This window comes from Erinaceus europaeus, chromosome 7 (assembly GCF_950295315.1).
Source record: "Erinaceus europaeus chromosome 7, mEriEur2.1, whole genome shotgun sequence".
Lineage (NCBI taxonomy): Eukaryota > Metazoa > Chordata > Mammalia > Eulipotyphla > Erinaceidae > Erinaceus > Erinaceus europaeus.
The window spans coordinates 33,393,111-33,406,998 of NC_080168.1; the positions used below are offsets into that span (position 1 = coordinate 33,393,111).

The 13,888-nt window shown below is 43.5% G+C and overlaps 1 protein-coding gene across 8 annotated transcripts in view; it reads right to left on the reverse strand.

The window, feature by feature from the left end:
• The window catches only part of CASP8 (caspase 8), a 43,070-nt gene that overhangs the window by 13,027 nt on the left and 16,155 nt on the right, over positions 1 to 13,888 (reverse strand). For 4 of the 8 annotated variants that reach the window (XM_060194144.1, XM_060194143.1, XM_060194145.1 and 1 more), the window contains 5 exons: positions 13,341 to 13,678; positions 4,423 to 4,528; positions 3,127 to 3,265; positions 2,978 to 3,022; positions 497 to 582 (listed from right to left, as the gene is read on the reverse strand). In XM_060194144.1, coding sequence (XP_060050127.1) covers positions 497 to 582; positions 2,978 to 3,022; positions 3,127 to 3,265; positions 4,423 to 4,528; positions 13,341 to 13,645 — 681 coding nt within the window. In that variant the 5' untranslated portion in view covers positions 13,646 to 13,678. Of the gene's footprint in view, positions 1 to 496; positions 583 to 2,977; positions 3,023 to 3,126; positions 3,266 to 4,422; positions 4,529 to 13,340; positions 13,679 to 13,888 lie in introns of those variants that run through there. The other 4 variants (XM_060194147.1, XM_060194149.1, XM_060194148.1 and 1 more) reach the window with 4 other exon arrangements.

Consider the following 13,888-nt stretch of genomic DNA (forward strand, 5'->3'; position numbering starts at 1 on the left):
TGCAATTTCTGCAATTTTCTGCAATTTCTCTCACCTTGTGATATCTTTCTATAGTTCTAAAAAATTACATAAATTTTTGATCCTTACTATCAATAGTTTATTTAGAAATGATAAAAAGAGAGAAAGAAAGGGGGAAAGAATGGAAGAAAATAAAAGAAGGAAAAAAGAAAGGAAAAGAAAGAAAGAAAGAAGGAAAGAAAGAAAGAAAGAAGGAAAGAAAGAAAGAAAGAAAGAAAGAAAGAAAGAAAGATAGAAAGAAGAAAAGGTTAAGGAAGTTGCTCAGGAGGTGGGATAGTGGTCAAATAATTCTGGACTTAAACGCATGAAGCTCCAATTCAAGCTCCAGCCTCTCATATGACAGAGTAATGCTTCAGGTTTTTTTTTTTTCTCTCTCTCCCCTCTCTCAATAAACAAAATAACTCTTTTTCTTTTAAATTAAGCAATACAAAAACTAGATGCTGCAAGACAAGAAAAAAAAATGGGGATGTCCAGGTACCTGTGACTCAGTGCCCTGTTGTTCTGGAGAATCAGACAGTGTCAACATTTCAAGGGATCCCTCTCTTGCAAGCAGTCGAGACATCTCTGGAAAGAGACATAGCAGGGTAGGTTCTTCAGTTCAAAGCAGTATGTAGGGGTTCAAGGCATATCACCCCAAAATAAGCCAGTTTGGCATGCTGAGTAGTTGGAATTAAAGGTACTTGAGAAACACAAGTCCAAAGACTTTCCACTCCAAAGCAGGTGAAAAATCTCTAATTCAAGTTCTCCCACCTGTTCCAAGAAGGCAGATGGCATCCTTAACACCAGAGATGGGGAGGGGGTTAGGTTGACAAGGCTGTGTAAATACACCTTGATACCTCTCCACCAACTTACTATTCCAAGTCCAAGTCCCTTTGTCTTGTAATAAATCTAGTCCCTCTTTGGTCAAAAAGGGTAAGGAAGGAAGGAAGGAAGGAAGGAAGGAAGGAAGGAAGGAGGAAAGAAAGAAAGAAAGAAAGAAAGAAAGAAAGAAAGAAAGAAAGAAAGAAAGAAAAATGTCCTGTCTTGCTAAGGTGGGAGTGTCATATTTTTATGGGCCTTTCATATCTGCAAAGTTAAATTTCTTTTTTTATTAAATATTTTCTTTATTAAACTTTTTTATCTTTTATTTATTATTGGATAGAGACATTCAGAAATTGAGAGGGAAGTGGGTGATAGAGGGGGAGAGAGAGAGAGAGAGATGCCTGCAGCCCTGCTTCACCACTTATGAAGCTTTTCCCCTGCAGTTGGGTCCTTGCACACTGTAACATGTGTGCTCAACCACCACCTGGCCCCCAAAGTTAAATCTCTTTTCTCCTGCCAACTTGCTTGAGATCAGTTTGATCATCAGAGCAGCCAAAGAACCTACCTCTAGATGGAAAGAAGCATCATTTCCCCAGGGCCAAAATGAAGTCTCTTTGACCATGAATGTCCACTGACTGCCTTGAACACAATAGCCTTGCAGGCCCGGCAGGAGCCTTGCCCTCGACACACACAGCCAAGTTTCCTCGTGTCCCAGAACCAAGAAGCCTTGGGCCCGAGAAGCGCCATCCTCTTACATCCCTCCACATCACCTCGATGGACTCTGCTATCTGTGAGCTGGTAGTCCCTGACAAAAACCATCAAGAACGCCAGTTCAGGGTGGACTTTTGGTTGAAGACAATTCACTTAAGGACCAGGAGATAGCTCACTGAGGAGAGTGTACCTTACCATGCATGAAGCCCTGGGTTCGAGCCACAGCATCACACCAGAGCACCATGGCATCTAGGGAAAGCTCCACAGATTGTAGAGCTGTGCAGTGGTGTCTTTTTCTCTCTGTGTCCCTTTCTCTCTCTCTCTCTCTCTCTCTCTCTCTCTCTCTTTCTCTACACATTTATACATACACGTGTGTATGTATATGTTTTCGTTATGCCTCCATAGCTATTGCTGGGGCTTGGTGACTGCACTACTAACCCACTGCTCCTGGCAGCCATTTTTTTTTAAATATATATAAGACAGAAAAATTGAAAGAGGAGAGGAGAGGGAAATGGAGATGGGGATGGGGAGAGAAAGACAGAGCTGCAGACCTGCTTTATCATTTGTGAAGTGATCCCCCTACAAATGAGAAGCTGGAGGCTCAAATCCTTGTGTGAGTCCTTGAACTTCCTACTGCGTGTGCTTAACCCGCTGCACTACTTCCTGGCCCCCTGTGTGTATATGTTTTATTGACAGTTGAAAAAAAAAAAAGTAAGATCAGCCTAGAGCAATGGTGTCAAGGCGGGAGATGCACGCAGCCCATCAGGATGGGCCACTAGGGAGCCTGGTACTTGCCGGGGAGGGAAAGGAACTTCTCATACTTAGCCATTGGAATTCAGACCTAAAGATTAGAATCATATTGTTCTTGTTGAAGGAGGAAGTCTTAAACCAGGAAGTTCAGAGACATATTTTTAATCCTCCGACCTGATGCCTAACACCGAGAGTACAGAGAAGGAAGAAAAAGGGTTGGAGTGGAGAAAGAACTCTTGTTATTGACTGATGCCTCCTGCTTTTAACCTGCTGGTTTAAGACAGCAGGATCTTCTTTTATTTTTTTCCACCGGGGTTTCTGCCAGAGGCTTTGTGACTGCATGATTCTATTACTCCTAGCAGAGTTTTTTTTTTTTTCTCAGATTGAGAGACACAGAAATATACAGAGAGCTAAAAAGAGAAGAGAAATAGCCATTCTCCATTTCTTGTGACGTTTCCCCTGTGCAGATGTCTCCATGGGGTGGCCAGGGACTGGAACCTGGGTCTTTGTGTGTGATAATGTTTGTGCTCTACCAGGTAAGCTACCTCCCAGCTTCCTGCAGTGCTTTGTTGATGTTTCTTTGTTTCTTTGTTTTTAACCATTTTTTTTTTATATCCTTCAAGGTGGAGAGGTGAGTACAAGATATCAGAGATTAGATTAGTTACATAAATCTTAAAGTCATATCTCCCAGGGTTACCATTTGAAATCTCATCTGGACTTCTCTCAAGGCCTGTTCTTCTCTCTGGATTAAAGAACAGACATATTTAGTGAGAAACAATGGCATAAGAAGGATTTGTTGCTTTAAGAATAGATTCTGCTGGGCCACAGCTGTCCAGTGATTTCTACCTCCACTCAGTGTCTCATAGTCACTGATTATCTTCAGCAGACTCTTGTTGACTTGAACACAGATTTTTTTCAGGACGTCCAGGTTTTCTTCCCCTAGGAGAACCCTCTTCTCCATCTCTACAAAAATATCAAGCAAGTTCTAGAGGAAGGAGAAATAAAATCGGAAGACTTGGTTGAGCCACACTGGATTTGACATTTGTTTTTCTTTTGTTATTTTTAATTTTCTCCAAACCAAGGGCCCACCCTCACTCCCCAGGCCAACCTTATGAGAGGATTTTCCATTTCAAACCATCAGATGGGGGCAGCCTATCAGAGCACCAGACTTGCATGTCTATGGCCCCCAGAAGCACTAGGTCTGATCCCCAGTACTACAAATGCCCTGGCTGATCTGGTCTCTCCCTCTCTCTTTAAAATAAATCTTTTAAAAATGAATAAGGCTGGGGTCAGGGGGTAGTGCACCAGGTTGAGTGCACATGTTACAATGTGCAAGGACCCAGGTTCAAGCCCCCAGTCCCCACCTACAGGGAGGAAGCTTCACAAGTGGTGAAGCAGTGCTGCAGGTGTCTTTCTGTCTCTCACCCACCCTTCCCCTCTCGATTTCTGATTGTCTCTATCCAATAAATAAATAAAGATAATAAAATTTTTTTAAAAAAAAATGAATAAGGCCAGCAGGCTGCTACAGAAACTGTTCTGTGTTTTCTGGACCAAAGACACAGGAATAGGAAGACAAAACAGAAGTCACACCCAGTGTCACTCAGGTCCCAGCTAAGGGCCCTGAGCTGAGACCACTTGTGAACAACGTGATGTGAGGGCAAGACAGACCGAGGGCTGACTGAGACCTAGCAGCCTTCTACGCACAGTGACAACCCTAGAAATCACCAACACAGAACATCTACTTCCCGCCCTGAGACCCTACACATACACAGAAATGGTGGGGGCAGTTATATAAATCCACATATAAACATACACAGAGTCGCAGGTCCTGGAGCCTACAGAGTAGAAAAACTGTCTCTGACCCACCATTGTCTTTTTGGGGAACTCTCTATGATCCCACACCCTACTGTACCCCCACAACCAACCATTTTTTCTCACTTCAGGCTCTGCCTTTTTTATCATAAGGTGAACAATATTTTTCAGTAACAAAACAACCAGGTTTCTAACCCTCGTGCCCAACAGCTTTCTTCTCCCCTGGTTGAAGAGTGAAAAATCCAGGTTGCTTCTGACCAAACAAGCCTTCTCTCAGGTCTCAGAAATCCCCCTGGCAGCCAGATCTGGGACAGACATCAACAGTCTTACCATGTCATCATCCAGTTTACATTTGGGGATCTCCTTGCTTAAAAAAAACTTAAAAGACCTCAATTCCGATTTGCTTACTTCTTCTGAAATCTCAAAAAGCATGACCCTGTGGTGGGAAATGAAAACACTTTAGAAACGCTTTCTTAAATACTTTCCCATTCGACATTTGATGTCAGAGCAGACTTGGTTCCAAAGTGAAGTCAGCTACTGGCATGATATAGGAGCCTTCAGAGAGAAACTGATGTCATGACGCTGAAGGCTGCTGGCCCAGGTAGCCCACCCTCGGCAGAGTTTTAAATTTATCCTGTACAGGGGCTCCAGATCAAATCGATGGAACTTAGTGTTAGCAAATTTATATACTTTTGCCATATTTGGGAGCTACTCTCTGCCCTGATCCAGTTTTCTAGTCCTATTTCCAACTCTGACACCATCTCCCCAGACAATACCTTTAGCCCACCTGCATGTTAGCTGTGGGGCTCAGGAAAAATTAGTAAAGTCATGAGCTCCTTGGAATATACCTAAAATAGACCTACTAGCTTTATCCAAAATGGTGAGACCCCAAATCTTATCTGTTATATTTTTACCTTTAGGCTCTTGATTATTAAACAATTTGTTCTGCTTTGTATCTTAATGTTTTTCAGCCACCAAGTTGCAGATGCTACCATGACACCAATGTGACTTCCCTGGGGAGACAACCTCACCAATATGTCTTGGAGCCTCACCTCCCCAGATCCCTGCCCCACTAGGGAAAAGAGAGAGAGAGGCTGGGAGTATAGATCGACCTGCCAACATTCATGTTCAGTGGGGAAGCAATTACAAAAGACAGGCCTTCCACCTTCTGCACCCCACAATGACCCTGGGTCCATACTCCCAGACGGAAAAGAATAGGAAAGCTATCAGGGGAGGGGATGGGATACGGAGTTCTGGTGGTGGGAAATGTGTGGAGTTGTACCCCTCTTATCCTACGGTCTTGTCTGTCATTATTAAATCAATAAAATACGTTTAATAAATTCAGTTTCATAGAGGGACTAAAAAAATTCTATTTTGTCATTCAGTTCCTTTCAGTTAAATGACTCACTGAAGAGATATGACATGGGACTTGCACACAAGAGACCCAAAATCCAGTCCCTGGCACAGCCAGTCTCCAGAGCTGAATGATACTCCGGTGAAGTTTGTTGTTCTGTTTCTGTTCACCATGCAATCAAGATCTTGTCACAGAGAAGAAATTTTTTATATTTGAACTTATGCTTTTTAAAGTGGGAATGGAAACATCACTCCCTTGATTAAAGCCTATCAATATTCTTACAGCCATGACCTATCAATATTCTTACAGCCATGACCTTCACTAGGAAAGTCAAACATGCTTTATCTCGGTTTCATACCACACACACAGCAACTCATCAGAAAGCTCTCTGAGAGCAATGGCATACCCAGTTAAGTGCACATAGTACTAAGTGCAAGGACCTGGGTTTGAGCCCCCGCTCCCCCACTAGTAGGGAGAAAATTTCATGAGTGGTGAAGTAAGGCTGCAGGTGTCTATCTTTCTCTCTCCCTCCCATCTCAATTTCTCTCTGCCTATCTAATAAAAATAAAAGGGAAAACTGGCCACTTGGAGAGGTAGACTCATAGTGCTGGCACCAAGCCCCAGCAACTGAAGGCAAAATAAATAAATAAATAAATAAAAAGGTAGCAAGTTCTCTGAGTGCAGAGAAGTGGGCAAGTGCAGGGCCCATACCTTTTAGTTCCCATGAAGCCAAGTCATGAGGCGCAGGGCTATATAATCTGGAACTTTGGTTGCATAATAACCTACAAGTTATGTGATATCAGACAGAACTAAACCATTTCTTTTTCTTTTTCTTTTTCTTTTTGCCTACATCTATAATCTTGCAAGTAAGACTCTTGTCTACATCATTGGGATGTGTTGAAGATTACTCGAATAAGTTTGTCTCGGGGGCTGGGTGGTACACCTTGTTGAAAGCACACATCAATAACACCAAAACTGAAGTCAAGTCCCCAGCCCCCACCTGCAGGGGAAAAGCGTCACAAGTGATGAATCAGCACTGTGGGTGTCTCTCTGTCTCTCTAGCTCCGCCTTCCTTCTCAATTCCTCTCTATTTCTATCCAAAAAAGTAACAAACTAAATAAAATATTTAAAAAATACGTTTATCTGCGGTATGAAAGCTGACCTTTGGCAGCACACACTGTGTGCTCCATATATAATAGCCATCATTATTTCTAATCTCTGATAAATTATTTTTTTAATTTTTTTCTTTTTAATATTTATTCCCTTTTGTTGCCCTTGTTGTTTTATCATTGTTGTGGTTATTATTGATGTTGTTGTTGGATAGGACAGACAGAAATGGAGAGAGGAGGTGAAGATAGAGAGAGAGGGAGAGAAAGATAGACACCTGCAGACCTGCTTCACTGCCTGTGAAGCGATTCCCCTGCAAGTGGGGAGCAGGGGACTCAAACTGGGATCCTTATGCTGGTCCTTGCTCTTTGCACCATGTGCACTTAAACCGCTGTGCTACTGCCAACTCCCAATCTCTGATAAATTCTTAAAATATGAACTCAGTGAACAAAAGAGTGTTGAGAGGTCTGGGAGGTCAGTAGCTAAGGTGCTGTAGACAAAGTGTTGAGCTCTCGGGCATGAGAGTTCCATCCGCAGCATCCTCTGTGCCAGAGTGATGTTCTGGTTCTTTTTCTTTTCCTCTCTCTTATTAAAAAATAAGTGATAGTTTTTAAAAGAATTTCCAATAAGTTAGCAAGCATTTTTCAAACATTTTTTGATTTATGTATGTATTATTGGATAGAGACAGAGAGTAATTGACAGGGAAGGGGGAGATAAAGAAGGAGAGAGGCAGGCAGAGAGACACCTGCAGCCCTGCTCCAACACTCATGAAGCTTTCCCCCTGCAAGTGGGGCCCAGGGGCTTGAACCTGGAACCTTGCACACAATAATATGTATGCTTAACCAGGTGCCCCACCACCTACTTAGCAAGCACTTCACTATTATGGTGTAAAGAAAAATAATGTTAATATAAGATATACTAGCTTAAATACATGTATTAATTTAAATGGGAAAATTAAGGGTGTCAGGTAGTGGTACACCCAGTGAAGTGCATAGTATTATACAGAAGGGCCCAGGCTCCAGCCCCCTCTCCCCACCTGCAGCATAACACTTCACAAGCAGTGAAGCAGGTGTCTTCTCTTCCTCTCTGTGTACCCCTCCCCTCTCAATTTCTCTCTGGCCTATCAAGTGAAATGAAATAAAATAAAATAAAATAAAATAAAAGGGAAAAACTGGCCACCGGGAGTGGTGGGTTCTTAGTGCTGACACCAAGCCCCAGCAATAACTCTGGAGGCAAAAAAAAAAAAAAAAGAAACTAAGATTCTAAAAATGAATAGTGTAGAAACAAGAGCTACTTAGTAGTAGTAACAGCTTCATCTTTCTTCTCATGAATTCTCTACCCAACAAATATTTCTCTAGGGTTTTTTTGGCCAAGGTTTGGTTCAATCAACTATTAATGGAGACTTACTACAGGGCATTTTGTCCTTTGTCTTCCTGCTTACTGATATCTATGGAATTTTTTTTTTGCCTCCAGGGTTATTTCTGGGGCTCAGTGCCTGCACCACAAATCCACTGCTTCTGGAGGCTATTTTTTCCCTTTTTGTTGCCCTGGATGTTTTGTCGTTGTTGTGGTTATTATTATTGTTATAGCTGTTGTTGTTGTTGGATAGGACAGAGAGAAATGGAGAGAGGAAGGGAAGACAGAGAGGGGGAGAGAAAGATAGACGCCTGCAGACCTGCATCACTGCCTGTGAAGTGACTCCCCTGCAGGTGGGGAGCCGGGGGCTCAAACCGGGATCCTTACTCCAGTCCCTGTGCTTTGCATCATGTGCACTTAACCTACTGCACTACCACCCGGTCCCCTGGGATTTTTTTATATTACAAGTGTCTGGAAATAAACTGGGTAGTTAATAAGATAATGTACTTTATAAGTAGCCATAGTAATTTGAAAATAAAAATGTCTTGTGCTTTCTTATAGGTGGAAAGCAGCCACCCTAGCATTTGTCTTGGCTCACATTCAGCAGAGAGGAACAAGCAGTGGATTGTGCTTACTTGAGTGCTCCTAAGCCAACACGCCAAAGATGTTAACAGACAAGTCCTGCCTTTGTTAGGGACTCTTAACCCTCTGGGAGGCATGGGTCACTGGCTCATACTGGCAGTTTACCTTGACTTTGCTGCCATGGATAAAGGATTGTAACTTTGACAAGACCAAGAAGAGACCCTCTTATATTCCTAGTTTGGAAGCTATTAGTGCCTTCTTTTTTTTTTTTTTTTTGGATGAATTGGACTCCCAGTAGATAGAAAAAATCATTATAGGAACTTGTGTTGACCAGAATTATCACACTGGGCTGGGCATCTGCCTTGTCATACATGCAGCCCAGGTCTGAGTCCTGGGGCCATATGGGAGATGTCTCTAGCACTAGGAGAAGTTACGATACTGTGGTCTGTCTCATTCTTTTTACATCTAAATGAAAAAGCCACCTAGGAGTGGTAAGATCACATACGTGCATGGCCTCATAACCACACAAACACACACACACACACACACACACACACACACACACACACACACACACATGCACGTGTGCTCTTTCCTGATGTAATCTCAGTAAGGTGAGGTCATACTAGGTCAGGTGAGTACCAAGTTAGTGACTCATGTCCTTCTAAGCAGAGAAAATTTGAGACAGACTCAAAGAGGAGATGGAGGCAAAGACTGAAGTGAAGTATCCATAAGACAAGGAAAACCAAGAAGCTGTGACAGAAACATGGAACTAATTATCCATCAGAATTTCCAAAGAGGAAGCAACCTATCCTGGAAACACCTTGATGTAAGATTTCTAGACCCCGGAACTAGGAGAGAAGACCTATTTCTACTACACTGTATGATCCAGTTTATGGTCACAGCATCCCTAGGCCACAGGGTCACAGGGTCACAGCCCTGAGTAGCCCCCTTGATAAGATCTCAAGAAGAGAAACCTGGGAGGGGGAACATGTCAGAATCTCAGAAGTGACAGTCTGCAAAAACCAGAGCATTTTTTTTTAAGTTTTCTCAGGTTGGTCATGATTGAGTCCAATCCAGACTTACTACCCTTTCAAACTTTAAAGTATTTCCCCCTTTTGCATTCCTTGTTACTGAAACCTGTTGGATGTCCTATTTATTTATTGTCTGTCAATAATGTGAGACGTTCCTAAGATACTCATCTTTAAAAATATTTTACTCATTTGTTTATATTATTGGATAGAGACAGAGAGGAATTGAGAGGAAGATAGAGAGAGGGAGAGAGACAGAGAGACACCTGCAGCCCTGCTTCATCACTCATGAGGCTTTCCCCCTGCAGGTAGGCACCAGGTCCTGAACTTGGGTCCTTGTGCACTGTGATGGGTGCACTTAACCACCGCTAGGTCCTATAAAGGCAGTAGTTTTCAGCCTTACCTCTAGGGATGTGATGTTGCACTTGATACATTCAATGATAAGCATTGGAGATGGTGTAATGGGTCACAGCTAGGACTTTAATGAATCTTGTCTGAGTGGAAAGCTGAAAATAACTCTTAGGAATGTCTGATTGCAGGGAATTTTGAGAAAGAGAAGATGGTGCTGTGTTTTGAATTTTAAGGATGTGTCAGGGAGCCACAAAGATGTGGCTGAATATGACTTGTAACCACGCCTGTTAGCTTCTCTCCATGCTCAAGGTCTACAGAAGGAGTGATGATCCAAGCAGCCACCATGCTCCTAGCTACAGCAGAGCTCACAGGGGCTAAACAGTGTCCATGGGTCCAGCCTGTCCAACCTAGGACAGCTGGGAGTATACAACTCACTAGGGAGCTTTCTTTCTTTCTTTTTTTTAAAATTTTTTGTTGTTGTCTTTATTTGATAGAGACAGCCAGAACTTGAGAGGAAAGGGGAGCTAGAGAGGGAGAGAGGCAGAGAGACACTTGCAGCCTTGCTTCATCACTTGTGAAACTTTCCCCCTGCAGATGAGGACTGGGGGTTTGAACCCTGGTCCTTGGGCATTGCAACATGTGTGCTCAACCAGGGGCACTACCACCCGGCCCTTACTGGGGAGCTTTCTAATCAAGTGTTTAAAGATGGAATAAAAGTCAAAATGTCCCATTAAGAATTCCCACGGTCATCTAGAAGCAGGTAGGAGGGGCTGTCCAGGGCAAGAAGTTGTGATTCTTTGTCCAATAACAGGTAAAGTAAGCAGACCATGCAGATGTCAACAATGCAGAGGCAACAAAACAACAGACACCAAGCAGAGGGAGTTAAAACATTAAGATGTCTATTTTAATTTCAGCAAATATGTATTGCACCAAAGCAAAGGACTCTGGGAAAGAGAGAGAGAGAAGGGAAGGCATGGAGACAGCACTGGGATCCTGGTGCAGGATGGTGGAAATGGACCTGAGTTGCGGTGAGAGTGTTCTGCAGACACCTATCATGAGGAGATGAGAAATTGTAGCCACGTGTCAACAAGTGCACTGTTAACCATTAACCCTCCCCCAATAAAATGACAACAAGGGAGTTCAGCAATAGCGCAGCAGGTTAAGCGCAGGTGGCGCGAAGCATAAGGACTAGCACAAGGATCCCGGTTTGAGCCCCCAGCTCCCCACCTGCAGGGCAGTCGCTTCACAGGTGTGAAGCAGGTCTGCAGGTGTCTATCTTTCTTTCTGCTCACCATCTCCCCTCCTCTGTTGATTTCTTTCTGTCCTATGCAACAACAGTGACATCAATGGCAACAATAACAATAACGACAGTAACAAAGGCAACAAAATGGGGGGAAAATGGCCTCCAGGAGCAGTGGATTTGTGGTGCAGGCATCAAACCTCAGTGATAACCCTGGAAGTAGTAAATAAATAAATAAATAAAATGACAACAAAAAATAATAGCAACAATAATTAAGCATACCTTTAAGGAATGTTCCATGTTGGAGGGAAAAAAAACATGATCTCTGACCAGATAGGGTACCTACATTACTATCCATGCAACCCTGGTTCAAGTCCCAGCACCACATGGAAGATGCTATGGCAGCAGAGGAAATTTTAGTGCATTTTCTCTCTTCCTCTCTCTCTCTCCTTCCCTCTCTCCCTGCCTCCCTCTATCTCTCTCTCTCCCTGTGTGTGTATGAAAAAAAAAAAAAGTTGACTGAAGTGATGAAATCACATTGTGCAAGGCCCAAGTTCTACAAAAAAAAAAAAAGGAAAAAGAACAGTTTAAATCAGTGTTACCTGTGAGAAGAGAATGCCTACACCAACAAAACAAGAAGTGGCAGGTGCTGGTGAGTGTGGAGAAATTGGTGGGAATGCAAACTGTTACAACTCTATTGGAAATGAATGTGGAGGCTCCTCAAACAAATAAAAATGGAAATACCTTATGGTCCAACAATGCCACTCTTAGGCATTTATCCAAAGGGACACATGCACCCCTGTGTTCATAGCTGCACTATTCACAATAGCCAAAGAGTGGGAGCAGCCTAAATGCCCATCATCACATGACTGACTAAAGAAGTTATGAGATCTATACACCATGAAATGCTAGTCTGCAATCAAAACAGATGATATTGTGTCCTTTGAGACAAAATGGATGGAGCTGGAGATGATTATGCTGAGCAAGATAAGTAGAGTGGTGAAAGACAACTACCAAGTGGTTTCACTCAGACAGGGAATCTGGAGAATTGAAACCCATGAACTTACAAATAGTAAACAGACTATCCCTATGACTTTGCGAGAACTATGGTGCTTTATTAGACGGGTAGGGGCAGTGTGGAAGTGCGTTCTATAAATTCACAAACTTGTAAGCCACTACTCAGCACAAATTTAAAGAATGGCTTGGAAAAAAACTTTCGGGCTGGGCAGTGATGTAGCTGATTGAGTGCAAATGTTACATTGATCAAGGACCTGGATTTGAGCCCCTTGTCCCTGCCTGCAAAAGGAAAGCTTCATGAGGCTGCAGGTGCCTCGTTCCCCACCCCCTTTCCTCTCTCCATTTATCTCTGTCTATTCAATTAATAATAAATAAATAGATACTTCTTGCCTCCAGTCTTATTGCTGGGGTTCGGTGTTGGCACTACGAATCCACTGCCCCTGGCAGCCATTTTTCATTTTTATTGGACAGGACAGAGAGAAATTGAGAGAGGAGGGGGTGGTAGAGAGGAAGAGAGATGGAGAGATACCTGCAGACCTGCTTCAATGCTTGTGAAGTGACCCCCCTGCAGGTGGGGAACGGGGGCCTCGAACCGGGATCCTTGCGCAAATATTTGAGCTTTTTATTATGTGTGCTTAACCCACCGCTTGGACCCCAAAAATAATCTTTAAAAAATTAATAATAAATAAATTGATGATGTGAACATTTTTGCTGAATTATGCACAAAATATAGATCTCAATCTCTCTCTCTCTCTCTCTCTCTCTTTCTCTCTCTCCAGGTTTTACTGCTGGGGCTTAACGCCTGCACTAGGAATCCACTGCTCCTGACAACCATTTTTCCAACATACATATATATATTTTTGATAGGACAGAGAGAAATTGCGAAAGAAGGAGAACATAGAGAGGGAGAGAGAAAGATAGACATCTGCAGGTCTGCTTCACCGCTTGTGAAGCGACCCCCCTGCAGGTGGGGAGCAGGGGTCAAACCATGATCCTTGCACAGATCCTTGAGCTTCGTACTCTGTGTGCTTAACCCAGTGTGCCACCACCTGGCCACCAAAGTCTTCATCTCTTCATCTGCCCTGGTAGGACGTCTTCCAAGATCCTCCAAAATCACATCACACACTTAACCCGCTAGCAGCAGTGCCCATAGAAGTGTGGGACTCCACCCCCACCTCCCAGGTGTGGAGGTGCCCTCCCTGTGCCCCACCTGTAGGGAGAGATCTGGGCCCTGCCGGGTATCTGCAGCTCCTGCTCCACATCCTCCTTACTGGTGTTCAGGCAGCTGGCCAGCAGATCCAACCTTTGGATCCGGTAAAGCAGCTCCTTCAAGAAGGACAGATTGCTTTCCTCCAACATTCTCTTCTCCTGGAGCCTCTGGAACAGCATCAAGGCATCCTGGATGGGCTCCTGCTTCTTCTGAGGAATGTGATCCATGCTTAGGAACTTGAGGGAGGCCAGCTCCTCACTGTTCAACTCTTCCCCAATATTATAGAGGCAGCTGTTGAAATCCATGCTCGTCAAATACTAGAGAAAAGTGATTGTGACCTGGACAAAGGTACAATATTATGTTCAGATACGGAAGGGAAGAAGCACAACTGGTTCAGTCACTCATCCAATACCAAGCATTGCTGTGGGTATAGGGAAGAAAAGGGGAATTCCCCACTTAAGGCATGGCCCCACTCTCAAGCAGCTTGCTATCTAGAAAGGTAAATATGTGAACACGACAATGGTCAGAGAGTTACAGCCAGGATACAG